Source organism: Halyomorpha halys, unplaced genomic scaffold, assembly GCF_000696795.3.
Source record: "Halyomorpha halys isolate HHAL.00 unplaced genomic scaffold, Hhal_1.1 Scaffold634.1, whole genome shotgun sequence".
Classification (NCBI taxonomy): domain Eukaryota; kingdom Metazoa; phylum Arthropoda; class Insecta; order Hemiptera; family Pentatomidae; genus Halyomorpha; species Halyomorpha halys.
The window spans coordinates 196,003-213,541 of record NW_027109321.1 but is presented as its reverse complement, the minus strand read 5'-3'; the positions used below and the strand labels follow the sequence as shown (position 1 = coordinate 213,541).

Below are 17,539 nucleotides of genomic sequence, written 5' to 3'. Positions count from 1 at the left end.
TTGGCTGAATCGTCTGTTGAGTTCTTGTCTTTAGTCTAGTTTGTTGGTTCCAGGTGAGTCTTTTGTTCAAAATAAACCGAGGTATTGCACTGTGTCGGATCTGGGAAGAGGTATATTATTAAGAGTAACAGTGCACCTTATTTAATTTGTTAAAAGGCCGGACGAACAAGATGATCTCATCCTCATAACACTAACAATCCCAGCTTATCTATTGTTACTAAGTCCTTTCTCTAATGAACCTAATCAAACTGGAATCTTCAATAATATTTGATCTAATTTTGTTCGCTACTATTGATAGACACATTCATAAATAAATTATTTTACTGAGATAGTACGGGTTGCAGTCGAGAAAAACAATTAATAAATATTTGATACAATTTATTAATTACCAATGTTTTGACCTACACTTTAGGTCGCCATGATTAGTAGATATGACCAGGATGAATGTGAATCTTTACGATCCCAGAGTCATTAGTACTTTGTAAGGAAGCACTGTTTTTAGAACAACGGTTATACAAGGAGGTGAGTTTTTTAAGATCAAGCTCAACCACCAGATTTTTTCTAATTAAGGATACTCACTGAGGCTGAGCGAAACTAAGGAGGGCTCCATAACCAAAAAGATTTGACTCATGGCAACAGCGCAACAGAAAATAATTATCTGCCCAACCGGATTTTAACCCGAAACCTTGGAGTATCCTTGTCGTGCCTTACCATAGTGCTACCGAGGCCCGTACATATTGAATAAACTTAGAAATTTTAAAGATTTATTTTAAATTTTCACAATGTCTTTGTTCATTCGTCCTGTATATCTCTACTGATCACAGCTAATGAAGATCTGCAGTGTGGATCGAAATGTTTGTAGCTAATACTATTTTTTTTTTTTTTATCCGGACTATCTCCGTTGAATTCACATGAATCATCTATGAAAAAGAAAATCCATACCATTACATCCAATGAAGTACTAGAGGTTCAATAATAAGTAAGCACATTAATGAACACGCTGAAGTCCTTTTTACCCAAGGGTACCCGTTCATGGAAAGACTTCCAAACCCACAGGGTTGACTCATGGTTACAGTAATAGAATAAATAATTATCTTGTACAGCCAGGTTCAAACCCGGGTCTCTGGAGTTGGCATTACAGCACCTCACTCACTGAGCTCCTCGGTCAATCTCTATATACCATATAAATTATTCTAAAATCTTCAACAAAAACAATAAAGTAAATTCGATGTTAAAGGTTGTATTATTTATTATTTTATCAATACCAATTAGATTAATTTTAATTTTACGCAATAACATATTTTATTAATTTCATTTTTTAAAGTTGGTAGAACCGATTAGAAAAATATTAAACTTTAACTATATTTATGAAAATCCAGAATAATAAAATCGATTCTGCACCATCCAATTACTAGGAATAGCTTATAAAATTTATAAACAATGGTAACTAAGCATAGATTTCCGTCATCTTTTGTTATATTAGATGGTCTTTGGTCCATTTTATTGTTAATTTTGAGAATATAAATTTTATAGTTGTAACATGGAGGTTTCCTTAAATAAACCAAATATATTTGTAACTTTTTTGTAAATTTATAATGATTCTTCTGCTTGGGTTTCAAAATTCTTGACATCAGTTTATTTTATATTTTATTTCGTTTATTGTTGTAAGAATAATAACATTCTATTGGGCATAAAGACCTTGATCCATAAATCGGAAAATTGGTTGTTTGTCAGAACATAGATATTTGTCTTTGAATAGCAGATTTTTTTCATCCATAATTGAATTTAAAGTTTAAAATTGATCCGAAGCTAATAATCAAATAACCAGTATTAATTTTTTAAAAAAGTAAATATTTGGTTACTCACATTTTTTGAAAACAATTATTGTAATATTTATGGGCAGTATAAGTTGGAACAAATCAGCAAGTATGGGACTATTTAACTAAACTATATGATTCAATTTATTTACGCATTCCAAAATTTTTCAGACTCCAACCAGAAAGGGAAGAAGAACAACAGGAAGGAGATCTTCAAAACATATCGCTCCGAAGAAAAAGAAGAAGTAGTGCACCATCTGGTTGCAGAATTAATAAAACTGACATCTGTGAAGCGTGAAAAACAGATCTACCTTGTTTTAAAGTTTGATGTGATCTGCAATTATTACTGTAATATTCCCAAGTTATAATAGGACGCAAGTAAAACTGTGATATAATATCGTGAGTTTCCTAGCATCTAGGTTAAAAAAAAGTGTTTTAGTTGTAATTTAACGTTAATTTTTTTTTTTTTTTTAGATAGATATTACAATCTGCCACACAGTTGTGGGCAATAGGTAATATTGATGAATGATCTCATACTTACTAAAATTAAAAAGAAAAAAAAAAAAACTCTCTTAAAATATATACAAACAAAAGAATAGACAAGTGAACATAATCAGACTATCTGTATGAAAAATAAATAAAATAACATAATAGTAAAATAATATATACAATATAACGTTAAATACTAACTATATTTTTAGCTATTCCTCGTGAAACCCACTAATTAATATTTAAAAAATAACTTTTCTGAAATCCTCAAGAAGAGAACAACTTTAATATTGTCTGTTCGCCTGTGATCCAGATTAAATCAAAGTTACCAATTATACCTTAACTCATTTAAAAGATTTATAGGCTACAGCTTCGATCGACGCGATGCTATGCTAAAGACGTTCTAATGTTCAGAGGCTTAGAAAAACAAAACCGCCAAGATGACAAGGATATTTGTACACCATCTTTTGGAGAAAAACTAAATTAGTAAATAAATTTAATAATTGAGCAACTGAATTAGGGTTTTAAAGTAATTTTTATTGGTAATTATCTCTGACATAGTTCAAATACAGTAAAGTATTTAATGAGGACATATATCCACGAGTTTCATTTGTACCTACGTTAAATGTCTCTAAGCAAAATTTTCAAAATACAATTTTAGCCAAAATCTGGTTATAACTAAAGTATACTTTAATTCTAAAAATGTACTTTTTTGTAAAAGTGCAAAATTAATAAATAAATTTTATATTATATTATATTTATTAATAAATCTGAAATTGTCAAAACCCCCTGACCTCTCAAAACTAGTTCCAAACCATCTTACTTCCTCTTCCAGCCCTGACGATCCTCTGAGGTGCCTGAAAAGAAGGCCATCTCAGAAGGCCTTAGAGACCTACTAATGTAGGAATTTTATTATAGTGCTGCCAATGGGTAGTTTCTCTACAAACCTATATCATACCATACTATTTCATACCAAAATAATCTAACATCAAATTTCCTAGGTATATTTTTATGTAAAAGTCAATATTTAAATTAAAAAAAAAAAAAATGTATGGCTCAGTTGAAGCATCTGTCGCGCCAATAATCAAGAAGAAGAAATTTTAAATAAATAAATTTAATGTAAATTTAACACATAAATATTAAACAGGACACAAAATACCGATTCAATGATATTATTTTTTAAAATATTTAACAATACGGTTTAAATACCACAACCTTTATATGGTAGCAACAATTATAAAAAAAGTTGTTGTCTTAATAATAAAATTAATAAATCAATAAAACTGAGTGCTTAAATAACAACTTCAATTTCTTAAAATTTAAAGTTATGAGTTTAAAAACTATTTTTCAGCAATATTTATTGAAAATAATGCCAACTGTGGTCTTTGTATACTTAGAGACTAAATAGGCAATGTATATATCTCCTCTGATAGTTAAGTCAAAAATAATAACTTAAAATTCAAATGACGTAGAATGGATCAGTTAAGCACATAACTCAATTTTCATGCCAACTCTTAAGTTCAAGGACTGTTAATTTTATTTTAAATCAATAAAAGCTCTTTGTAATAATTTTTTTTTTATCATTATTTCGAAACATAGTAATTCGAAGTAACTTATAAATACTGCAATTACATTACCTGAGACTTCAATTCGGATTCTAAGGTGCGGGTTGAACCAAGCTCAGCTACTTCCCTCAGACCTTCTGAAGCTGTACCACCGTAAACCCAAAATCTGTAATAATGAAAACACTATAATAGTAATATCTGCCAAAACAAAAATAAATTAAATATTCTTGAAAGTTATTTCAGTATATGTGCAGATAACACCTCATATCAATTTGAATATAATTGACATGAGAAACCGCAGAAATTATCACTTATCTATATGAGATATATGATCATACTGTAAACATTTAATCACTGCTAAATATGCAAGTTTTACTGGAATTTCATAAGCCACGGATACTACATTAAAATCTCCCAACGGCAGTTTTTGAAAGCCACGTAGAGAATGAAAAAAATATTATTAACATAACTAACTTTTTTTAAATAGTTTTTTAAAATAATTATATGATTATTTTTTCTTCCTCTTATCTTTATATGAAATATATAGAAAGGAAAAATGTCGCGATCACGAAATTCCAACTTTTCATTGGAGAGACGCATTTTAAGGCCGTAGAATTCAAAATAACCAAGACTCTCAAAATGATCTGTGATAGTATTTGAACAGCCTATTATTTTTTTTATTTCTTTTTCTTTTTTCAAATTATATTTTCATTATGTAAGTCAACATTTGTTTTATTAATTCCATAAATATTTGTTGTTTTGTTTGAATATATTTATTTTTTTCAATTACATAACTATTATTATATTCATTTAATTATTCTGATTATTTTTTTATTTATTTTTATTTTATACATATATAACTGTAAGGTAAACATACCATTGTATAAAACTCCTTATATTAAGGGAAGTCTTTTGTACAAGCCCATTTCCTATACTTATCAATTGTTAGAAGTGGATCAAACTGTTAAGGTTCCATTAATCTCAACACGTTTGGTAAACGTACAAGCGTGTGGATAGGTTATTTGGATTGGCTAATACACTTTGGCCTGAATTTCTGGCCAATCCGTTAAATGGCGGTTTTTGGGCACAAATTAAGGGGCACTTTTGCTGCATCTACAAGTTTGTGTTCACATGGCATTATTTTAGAACTGCCAACAGATAAATGTTTGTACTCTCTGTATTGTAATTAATTAAAGAATTTCCCCGATCATCGGATTCAATTATGAACTTTAGTTTAAGATTGTATATTTGAAAATTCTATCGATTCTGTTTAAATCCCTTGTTTCAAATAATTAACTTTATACGTTTATTTTCAATTTACCACAGCACAAATATGTATTTATAAATATATAGTATTTGACTAAGTAATTAAATTAACCAGTTCCCGATTAACATTCTGGAACGAAGGTTGAATTTGTAGGTTAGGTATTACTATTTCTATGAATTTTTATTATCTACAACCTAATTTAAATTGCCTTTCAATTAGCCTATTTTTAATTGCTCCCTTTTTATAATGAAAATCGAATTTCGTAAAAAGTCAAAAGAACATAAAAACGTGATGTTCGTTGCTTCCTTTGTTTACCATGCATTTATACAAGTCTCGGATTTGCGGCAAATAGCAAACCTGTAGATCCAGCATTATATAATAATCATACCAAGCCGACATGGCAATAAAAAACAAAGAAAAAATGTCTGATATATTTATATTCCAAATATGTTAGACGAACTTTTTCGCCCAAAAGTACTCAGGAGAAGTACCACTTTGAGTGATTTTGTTTAATTTTCACTTTTTACCCATTTTATTTTCGAAAAACACTCAAATAATTTACAAACAACTCTATAAAACAAAAAATATATTTTCAATTTTATTTTATTTTTATCGTTCTTTATATGTGTATCTATTTTCCATTTCCCTCTTACCTGAACTATTTTCAAAAGTTAAAAAAAAATATATATAACCATTTTAAATACAGTAATATAGATGAAAACTCAACATGGTCGTCCACAATTATATAATATTAAAATTCAAAATAGCACTCATTAATCAGTACATTACAGTACAGTACATCTATACATTAGTTCAAAATAATAATAATAAAAAGCTACCAATAATAAGAAAAAATATTAATAAATAAAAACATAACAAATATTAAAAATAATAAATATATAAATAGTGTCGGTAGCAGCGTGGTAACGCGCCTGTCTGCCATCCCATAGATTGCGAGTTCGATTCCGGCCCTACCCGTGTAGGAAAAAATCCCGTGATTTTTTCAAGCTCAAAATTATGCAATACTCACTCACAAGCTCCCCCCGGGCATTTGTGAGGCCCGGTAGCCAATGGGTGGCACTCACAAAAATAGGCGTGGGAGTAACGGACCCACCCTATGAAAACCACGTCAGGAAACGCGCGATGTATTTCCAAGTACTTCGCGCGAGGCCTTGGACCTCCATGGTCTGTCGCGCCAATTGAAAAAAAATACAATAAAAAATAAATAATATAAAAGTAAAAAATAGTATTAAAAAAAAATAGTTGTAGGTTTTCTCCTCACTGAAAAAAAAACGAACAGAGTTTAAATGTTACATTATCAAAATAACTTTCTCAAAAAGTACTCATCTTTAATTTTTTTTTTTAATTTAAAACAATTAACCATCTCTCATGGTTGGTTGTAATAAAATAAAAATGTATAAACGTAATAGTGAAAAAATGTTATACTTAACTATAGAAAACATTTTAACTAATTAGATATTTTATATAATCCAATTTATAATATTCAAGTGTCAGTACGATTATGAGAGTAAATGAATTTCACGAATTTTGGGTTTCAGAAGACCCTTATCAGTACAGTGGGGAAAAAATATTGTGAGGAACCACAGCCTAAGAAAACCGCTCTGCAATCAGGAAAATTGTATGTTCTTTCAAAAGGAACATAAATAAAAAAGTTTCAATTACTTCAATTATCAGAGCAGATAGCAGTCAGCCTGGTTTAAAATGGTCATGAAAAATTTAAGTATGTCATTAGGAAGCTTATCCTTTCATTTTGCAAGTCATTAAATAGTTGAATTCACTAATGAGGTCTTTAAGAAAGAATACCATTCATTAATTAATACCATTTCAGTTCTTTTATTTTCGTTTTAGAACGCTGGTGTGGGCTGACAAATACCCCTTTTCTGAAAAGTTTTCCAGTTCATTTGTTGAGGCATTACCGTAAACTCATAACTCACAGTGGGGGAGGCCCAGAGCTCTGTCACTCGCTTCATTATTCCAGTTGGCATTGAACAATCAAGGGTTTTTCATCTCTCAAAGTGAGGAGTGGTAAAGTAAGGACTAAAAACCACAAGTACCATTCTGACTCAATGCCTCAACTTTTTAAAGCATTCTTGGAGGGAATTCCAAAGTTAAAAGTACTTCGACTTCGGTTCATTTTACTTGAATTTCCTCAGATTCAATTATATTTATTTGTAAAAGATGTTTCATTTAAGAAATTTAAAGTATTACGATAATATTTTATAAGGTGATTAGAATGTAAAATGAACGGAGAAGAATTGAAGATTTATTTTTCGTTTGAAAACTCAATAAACCATTGAAGAAATAAAACCAACAGAAATGCAAATACAGTTGTGCATGCCTGAACCTAAAATCACAAATTTATGACCAAAATATCTTGTTCTGGTTCATATTTAATCTTACAGCAAAGGTATAACTGTACATAAATAAAAATAGTTGTCTGCGTACTTATAGTACAAGAGCCGGGAAGAAAAAAGGCAGTTATCTCACCCTAATTTTTTATTACTTTAATGAAAACTAGGTATAATTACTAGTCAAAATTGATGAGTCTGCCAAGTATAGGTAGGGGGAATAAAAAATGGCGGCTGTTTAAAAACCTTAAAAAAACACTAATTTTTCATTCCGAGCTCTATTATATCTTAAAAACTACCAACAACACTAGAAAATCTAAGAGAACATTATTTAAAGAAGAGTAAATTTTCTAAAATATTAGCCCTAAAAGAGCTATTTACGTCCAATAGTTCTCGAGATATAGCTTATTAAAAAGCAAAATGTCTTAAAAGTTGACTTAAAGATTAGTAGTTAGTTAATTTATTTTGAGAAATCTATATCTCAGGAACTATGTGACGTACAGATGTCTATTAAAGCTAGTTTAATGGACTATAAAGAAGTTTAAGATCTTTACCTTCGTAGGAATAGTAGTTTTCATGATATTTGCTAAAATAAACTGATTTATAGTTGTTCGGACAATAAGTTTGATTTATGAAAAATGTCATTTCTGAAATCATTGGACGTACAGATGTCTGCCAGCGCTCAACTTAAAGCTAGTTAAATTTACTACAAAATAGTTAATTATGTTTATCTTTGTAGAAGTAGTAGTTTTTATGATATATGACAAAATAAACTCACAAAATGTTAATTTCTAGTTGTTCGTATAAAATGTTGGATTTTTGGAAAAATGGATCTCTAGATCCATAAGGCGCACATATGTCTGCCAACACTCAAGGATATTTAACTTTCTATAAAGTAGTTTATGACACATCTTTGTAGGGGTAGTAGTTTTTATGATATTCACATATGAATATAAATTTAGCAAATGAAAATTTGTCCGAACAACTATAAATCAATTTATTTTAGCAAATTTCATGTAAACTATTACTCCTAGGATGAAAAACATCAAAAATTACTTTATACCTGATTAAACTAGCTTTAATTTGAGAGCTAATAGACATCTGTACGTCAAATGGTTTTTGAAATATAAATTTTTCAAAATAAATTTACTAACTACTGATCTTTCAGTACGTCCCATACAACATTTATATGAAATGTTGCTTTTTAAAAAGCTATATCTCGAAAACTATTTAACCTAAATAACTTTATTGGGGCTCATATTTTAGCAAATTTACTCTTTTTTGAATGACGTTCTCGAGGTTTTCTTGTGCTGTTCCTACTTTTTAAGATATAGAGCTCCGAATGAAAAATTAGTTTTTTTTATCGCTTTGAAACAGCAGCGATTTTTTATTCCCCCTACCTATAGTTGGCAGACTCATCAATTTCGACAAGTAATTATACCTAGTTTTCATTAAAGTAATCAAAAATTTGGGTTAGATAACTGCCTTTTTTCTCCTCTAGGGCTCTTGTATTATTATATTTCACTTTGCAGCCACAACTCCCAAGCACTGATGAATGATTGTGACTGATTATGGCCTCAATTATCCCATCATGAACTATGGCGTAAACAATTTAGTACCACCATTCATTGCCTTTTGGTGTGGAAAATTATAATATTTAGCAATATAATATATAATTTAACATTATAATATTGCAGAATGAAGTAATTAAAGAATTGTTGTGGTAATTAAAGTACCTATATTCAGATGTGTGTGATGCTCCAATAACATCACTAAACCTCGTGTTCTCCCCTTCTGGAAAATCTTTAGGATGCGTTTGTCTGGACCAAAGTCCTTCAAAGCTAACCTAAAACCAATAGCAAAAAGTCCATGAATCATTCCCTTAAGCAGTGAGGATGATGTTATAAATATCGAATATGATTTTGTATTTACCTCATACTTGGCCTCTTCGCAAGCACAGCACCTGGTAAGCTGTTTCTCACTAGACATCTCTTGCAAGTCTTCGCAGATGGTGTAAGTGAGAGGTCCGTCCTCCTGGTACCATACGTCAGGCTGCTCGACAACCGCAGCTCTGTAAGAAGTATCAATTATGTAATGTAATAGTTTTTAAAGAATCTCATTTATTCATATTGATTATAAATTTTAAATTGGTTTGTAATTAGTTTATATGTTATATTGTTTTATGGAGATTTGGAATTTGTACAAATTTTCTGAACATTCAATAGTCACCAGTCGGGTCTGGAACTGCGCATCTGGAATATCCACGACCTATTTTTTACATTTATCATTTAACATTTAACATATATTAAATTCAGTAATTATTTACCCCCAGTTTATTTACCTTTATTTATCAAGATGGGTTATAATATGCACTAACAAGGATTAATTTTAACACAATGTAGAATGGTAAATGATAGTTCCCTGATGCGCGCACCTCACAAGATTGAAACTTATTCCTCTGTTCAGGTTTCAGGGTTGGAAATGTTCTGTGTGACATATAATGGCACTCTAGCTCCCCTCTGTATAGGAGTTCATAGGTCGAAGCCATAACAAGTTCTTTGATGTGCCCAAGGCCAGTGCTAACCGGCTGTTCAGACAGATGCCTCTTCATCAGGACCTGGGAGATGGCAAGGTACAACTTTCATGGTCGACTACTTCACCGAGAGAAGTACTTTGGAATCTCTGTAGTCCACCACCAGCGGAGCGGTCCATCCTCGTCCTATATAATCTCCCGGCTGAACCACTACTAATGTAAAATCCGCTTCCAGCGGACCCAGCCATAATGCCCGTATGACAACAAAAGGGCGTTTGTATTTTTAATAATAAAATGAGGATGAGAAATCAAAATGTATTGTTAAATATTTATTTATTTGTGATAATTGATAAATAACCGGGTGAAAATGATATTCATCATAAAAAAAAAAAATGGAAACGTGGTTTATAAACTTTTCTTTTTCCATTGTCCCGTAGTGGACAAATGTAAATCTTTCTGTTTTCAACAGCCTTTTTACGATTAAAATGCATTTTAACTTATGATATTGGTCTAAAACAATTTAATTTATTTGATGTTATTACATGATTTGGGGTTATGGAGCTGGATTACAAGAACTTTCTATTTAAATGTATTTATAAACACCTTTATTTTTTAATGAAAGAGCATTATAAGCAATTGTAATTGGAGTGTTGATGCAACTATTAAATTAAAAATGTTATAATTTTTATTAGATAAGTTAATAAGTGAAATAGATTTATTCGAACTATAAGGCATTTTTTTACTAAAATAAAACATATGATTGTAAACAAAAGTAGTGCGATCTGTTGACGGGCAAGGAGAGGCAGTCTACGATTATTAGCTATGACGGCATTGTTTTAGTTTTCCCCGCAGCTACGCAGGCTCCATGGTAAGACCGTGGTAGACTTTTGGCCAAGCCACTTCTCTCACACAAGGGCCCCTATTCTGCGTGTTTCTAGAACTCTGAGCTGTCATCTGGTGATATTAAATATAAACATTTGCTCAATACACATTGAAGACATTTTTCTTTTTTTTTTTTTATTATAAAATTAGTTTGTGTTTGTAACGTATTAAGTCGTTTTTCATTTTTATTAATGAATAAGATTAATTTGTTTAAAGATTCTTTCATTTTGTTTATATGTATATATTCATTATATTTTCGTTGTGTTTAATACATGAAATTTCTTTTTTGTTAAATTTAGACTTCAAATATATCTCTGTAATCATTACAACTCAAAAATAATTTTACCAGCGCATATTAGGAGGAAAGTCTTTCACTGAGGCTCTCAGTTTAGGTAACAGGAGCAATAAAATGTTATTTTTACTGATATTCACAGTAAAATCTCTAAAATTTCAGTTTATTCCACGAAAAAAATTAAAATAAAATAAAAATTATTTTTAAAAACTTATTTTTTGTAATTCTTACTTGAAGCTTATACATCCTGAGCCGGAAACCGGAGCGTTCCAAAGAGCTTGAATCTCTGTCTTCGGGGTGAAGGAACTGGCGGTAATCGTCGAGGAGCAGGTTTCAGAATACTTTGTGAATGCGTCGCTGAAGAGGTGGAGGTTTCCCAAGTTGCCGTGAGCGGCCTCGACCCAAAGGCTGAACCATAAAAACTTGGAGCTACTGTTTAGCTTAACTGTAAACAAAAAGTAAAAAATAATTAAATATAGGTGGGTATATAATTTAAGTATCATGCATAAAAAGTTTTCAGGACAGCTACATGTATGTAGGTATACGTTATCTATGTTATGACATTAATAAAAGAAAATTAATAAATTATATCTACATAAAAGAGACCGCATTTAATTTTCAAACGACAAAGTACAATGGTCATTTCTAATCCATAATGATAATGAATTTACTGTTTAATTCAATGAGTAATATTTTATTAGAAATTCATATATTATATAGATAATATTAATAATTATTTGTAGTTCAAGGTCATGTATTAGTTTTAAGGTAAATATATTTTTTAAAAAAAGTTGCAAATGTTTTCATATATTTTTTTATTGATCCTTCCTAATAAAAAATTTAGATTTGAAATAAAAAAAGGAGTGTTAACTGAATTACCATAGCTTATATTTCATGGAGAAAATAATAAGGTCGTAGTCTTCTTTAATTTTTTACATCATATTTGGTCGTTTCGACCCAAACACGAGTGGTTTCATCAGAAACAATTGACCCCCCTAAAAAAGGAATTTGAAAATACCTTATTTTCTTCTGACATATTGATATCAAACTGTCGTTATAATTCAACAACTGTAATTAATTTGATTTGTTAATAAAAATCGAATCCGTAGGTCAAGGAGAGAGGAGTATAATAGAGAGGGTAAACTGCCAGAAAAAGTGAAACCAAAAATGAACTCTAGCGTGAGTATGAGTGCATGTGGAGTATGAGCGCATCATCGGCTGCATTCTATTTCAGTTCCAATTACAATGGTGGACATTCCTATTAACATTAACGTAAATCTTAGCTTCCAGGACGTGGTCAACTTCACTTTCTTGGCTTCATTTTCCTTTGAAGGACAGTAGGATGCCACACCTTTAGTTACCGCAGGTGAAGTTTACAAAATTACTTTTGTGAAATTTACAACTAATCTATTAAAATATCAATGTAACTCCTTGCTTAGAAAACTTATATAACTTAAAATTATGTAGTCACATTTATAAAGAACGTTAAATATATTCATAGCTTATTTATTAATAATGTAATTTATCGATTAATTAATTTAAAATATTATTTCTTATTAATAAATGGTCATTTCAAATGTTTCATAGCACTATTACGATACATAGTTTTAAAAGAAAGAGAGATTTATTTTAGAGAGAACTGTCAAATATCAATGTGGTATGGAGGAATTGTTGTTTTGGGAGGAAGCGGTTGTTCTACTAGGCACACGTTGTATCTGTTTAAGATTTCATATAAAAATATTTAATTTTTTGGGTTATTTTTCAACTAATTTGAGAGATAACATTATGAAATCGAGAGAATGAGTTTTGGCTTGGTCCCTTAAAAAGTTTACCCGTTGGAATTCGGTCGGAGCGCTTTAAAATTAATTTCGTGGTGGGTAGGAGTAATTCTCCTCTCTTCCTTCTTGCTAAAATAGACAAGTAGCCTGAAGGATAAACCGTCCTTCCAACCCTAGAATTCAGCCGTAAAGATGATAATACGTATTACATACATATACGCGATATTACCTCAAGTAAATAACATTTTGTAGGATCACAAGAGCCCGGGTGAATTAAAAAATTGTGAAATGGTGAAATTGGAGGAGCAGAAATGAGTAAGAAAAATAGGAATGAATTGAAACATTTGTATTTGCTGTACAGACCGAAATTAATTATAAAAGGAAACTGTAGGGAAAAAAAATTGTTAATTATATCTCTTTATATCTGATTATACCATGTATGTGTAATTTATATATGTCCGATTACGGATTGATAAGTATGCTGTGTGAGATAGCAACCTGATGTGTTTAGGCAGCATAGATAAATAAAGTATTTCTATCTCTACTTTATTAGTAAGGGATAAAAAAGGACACTAATTATATTATACACTGAGATAGGTCCCTATATATGATTCAAAAATTTGTCATTCTGAGTGCCGAGGCAGACCTAGAACCATTTTTCAACGTGCCGTCGTTTATAGAGGCACATTCGTTGCTGATCTTCGACAAGACGTTTGTTACTTTTGCCATCAACGGTATTGTTTTCGAACGCGGATATGCACTCTCACTGATCAGAACCAATCTGAGGATGACAAAGCAATTTTTTTCATAATCTTATATGAAATAACAATATCATTTACAATATATAATTCTTTAATGTATCAAAAGTTTTTAATCTATTGAATAAATAATGTAATAAACTTTATTAAAATTGCTTTTATTCATTTTTTTTTACTATCTATATTAATATACACTCGAAATTGGTTTATCTTAATTTATGGTTAAAAATATTTATTTTGGTATAAGTTAAATTACATTTACGGAATAATGAATCAAATAGTACGTTTATCGAGTGCAATTGACTTAAAACCACAAAGGAAAGGCTGGAAAAATCTATTCTCTTTGTCTATTTCTTCATCAAATATTTTAAACAGCATAATATAAACAAAAACCTGGAGTGTGTATGCTTCAGCTACTTCTTGAATTGATGATGTGAAATTAGATAGAAGACGCTTTGGCTAACCTTACACTTTTTTGAGTCCGTTGCTGGAGGGTCAATCGGACGTAGCCGGAAGGCAAACAATAGACAACTAAACACATGATTTAAAAAAACATTATCCATATCCACCAACCGTGTTTAACTTAAAGCAGTGATGACGTCAAAGAAGAATTACTAATGAAAATGATAATTTAAAATTACGTCTTTTTTCTTACTATAAATAAAGTTTGTTTAGGATGAAAAGAAAAACTTTTTTATTTTGAAATTGAACAGATAATATCTTACTGAAGTTTGGAACTCTCTCCTTTAAAGTTTCGAAGTTTATTCAGCAAAGTTCTTATTTCTTTCCGCTAAGAGTTGGATTTATTTATAAATTATTACATTGAGTCATGATTAATTACTGATAAAAATAACGATGTAGAACTACTTTTTGTTAAAGTATAAGAAATCTATAAAATAACAATCATATAATAAATAAAAAAACAATATTGTTTTCTTTATCAATAAAAATATTTATTTATTATAATATAAACAGTGAAAACAATTTAAAAAAAGAATGAAACAACAATTTTTTTTAACAAATCACAAAATTTAGATTATGTCACGCTATCACAAGTTTAGAAAACTTTTTGAACTTTCACACTAACTAATAGAACTAAATAAGTTACTAATAATATTAAATAACCCACTCCAACATAAATAACATTCAATATTTAATTTGTGTCTATGAATTCTATATTTTATATTCTTTATCTATTTTCAAGGAAAAATCTTTATTACTTCTCACTTTATTAGGACGTTCCGGACGACTGTCTATCATATAGTCAATCATATTAGAAAAACTAAGTCTTATCAATCTTTTACATTTACTTCTAAATCTACACAATTCACAAATATTTCATACAGTGTATATTTATAACAATTGTAATATGAAACAGTCAATTATTATTATATTTTTATGTAATTACCTTAAATGGTCCATATTTTCCCTTTAAGAGATTCGCTTTGATTTAAAAAATGAACTTTTATTTATTATTCCTGCAATATTTTCTGCTTTTATTATCTGATACATAAATTTCTAATTTATGAAAATCAAAATTATGATTATTCTGTAGGCCTTTAAAAATTTTTTAGGGCCGTGGCTCTAATATTTTACATTCTGTTTTCTGAATCTGTTACTCAAGGTTGATTATTTACTAACTACTACAGAACAAGTGGATAGCTGCTCCAAATTTTCTCAAAGACATATTAAGAGTCGATTTGTATATCAAAAAAGAAATAAATGCAATTAAAAATATTTAAGTCCTTGAGGATTGTAGACACTGAAAATTGGTTCGATCTCCAAGCAGACAAATAACCTTCGATAAAAAATTCTCATCAGTTACTTGATTTAAATTACCTATTGCCTTCTTCTTCGTTTCCTTTCATTCAACTCAATTTCCACCTGCTCTTTCATTCCTTCTGATTGGAGTAGAGGAAAAAACATCCATTGGCTTAAAAACCTGATTTTTATGTTTCGAGATAATAAACATTTCCCTTAATTTTTTTTCGTAATGTAATCCCTTTTGGCAGAAGTCCCTCTTAATTAACCAGTTGCCAGTAGCTGTAATTAAAATGAAAAAAAAAACGGACACTTTAATATGTTTCACATAAAGTTAATCAACTTTTTTTAATATATTTTGGAACGAAATAGCGCGTCATGATTACTCAAGCAATAATTCAAGACTAGATTCTCCCTACGAGAACTCTCGCATTAGATGAATTCTCTCATTTTTAATTTATACGTCATAGCATGTCATAGCTTATCGCATAAACAATATAATATTATCAAGAAAGTACATTCAACACACAATTGATAAAGATGCATACTTTATAATGACAAGATTTAAGTAACAGTTTATGAAATAAGTAATTATGTCGCCCTACTAGAAAATATCACTTGAGAATAACAGTTAAGATTCGGTTATCCATAAACTAAAGTCACCTCTGAATTGCACCTGCTGCGACCTCATACCTAGGCCGTATATGAACGGATATTTTAAGCGGGTTTACGAAATTTTGGTGGGAACCCGCAGATTTGAATATTTTGAGACATGAAAATTGGAAATCGGTGGAACCGTTCGCTGGATCGTCACATTTCTAGAAACGTATGGATTATATTAAATACAAATACAATTTATGTATCTATTGGTGGCTAATAGGGTAAAATTAACAAAGAAATCTTTAAAAATTAATTTTCACACTATTCAATGGTAACGATACAGTGCTAAGTTACCTAATGAACTTAATAACATTTTATTCAATTAGTAATAGTCAAGAACAACGAAAAAAGATCCTACGTTCGGATGTGAATGGTAACTCATCTCAGTAAATCTTAAACCAGTATTACCCTAGAAGTATTTAAGTATACGTTAAACATTAATGGCTTAATGTAAATGAACAGTATCTGTCTAATTTGTTAATTGCTATTTCTATTCATGTATAGAAAACTTTTTTTTTTAATTTAGTTTCAAATTATTATTTTCCTACATTTTCAATATTTATTATCATATCCTTAATTTAATATTAGTTTATGTTCTCATTTTATCACGTACGTTGTTTTCTCAAGTTCATTATTATATATTATTCTTAACTTTGCAACATTATAATTTATCTTCTTGTAATATCATCTGCTACTTATTTAAATTTCTTGTTTCAACAAAGTATATCTAACAGACTAAAAACAGTCTGTTAGATATAAACATATACACATTGTTTCCTCTTCTTTTCTTTTTTCTCTGAGTTAAGGCTTTTATCTGTTTTTTTTGTTTTCAGTTCTCTTAAAGGTCTGAAATTGAGGCCGAAACGTAGGCACAAATAAATAAGTTTGACTTATTTGTGTATCATTACAAACCGCAACCCGACCAGCTTCTTATTAAATTGAATCTACGGTCGACTATAAACACCTCATTAGGAAGTATAATTTAATGGAAAGACCATTAAATCTCAACAATAATTGACGGCGACCATTAGCAGGAAGATTTTAATGCTTAGACATTTGTAAAATTACATTATAAAGGGGATTAATGCTCACTTTTTATTCAAAATGGTTCTATGGAATAATGTTTTTTAAATTACTGAGGTACCATTTAATATTAACAAATTGGTGAAGCTCTGTGCCAGGTATTCAAAATGTTTATTAAGTACATACCTTAGCAAAATAATTATTATAGTCTAAAATATAATTTATTTATTTCCCCTCCCTACTCCTATATAACAAAAAGTTACACTAAAAGAGTCGAGTTAATCAACAAGAACCGATAAAAGATTTTTCACCTATTCGTTATAATTAATAATAATAATTTCCCAT

The 17,539-nt window shown here is 29.8% G+C and overlaps 2 protein-coding genes across 3 annotated transcripts in view; one reads left to right on the top strand and one right to left on the bottom strand.

Annotated features, from left to right (window-relative positions):
* Nucleotides 1–2,214, top strand: part of LOC106684968 (FK506-binding protein 5) — a 23,117-nt gene extending 20,903 nt beyond the window's left edge. Inside the window, exon 5 of the mRNA XM_014427370.2 lies at nucleotides 1,989–2,214. Coding sequence (XP_014282856.1) covers nucleotides 1,989–2,066 — 78 coding nt within the window. The 3' untranslated portion in view covers nucleotides 2,067–2,214. The remainder of the gene's footprint in view (nucleotides 1–1,988) is intronic.
* LOC106684967 (spondin-1) overlaps nucleotides 1–17,539 on the bottom strand; it is a gene marked incomplete in the record, with an annotated part of 221,736 nt that overhangs the window by 52,446 nt on the left and 151,751 nt on the right. For both annotated transcript variants that reach the window (XM_067047519.1, XM_067047520.1), the window contains 4 exon segments: nucleotides 3,944–4,037; nucleotides 9,244–9,353; nucleotides 9,440–9,578; nucleotides 11,446–11,659. In XM_067047519.1, the coding sequence (XP_066903620.1) occupies nucleotides 3,944–4,037; nucleotides 9,244–9,353; nucleotides 9,440–9,578; nucleotides 11,446–11,659 (557 nt within the window).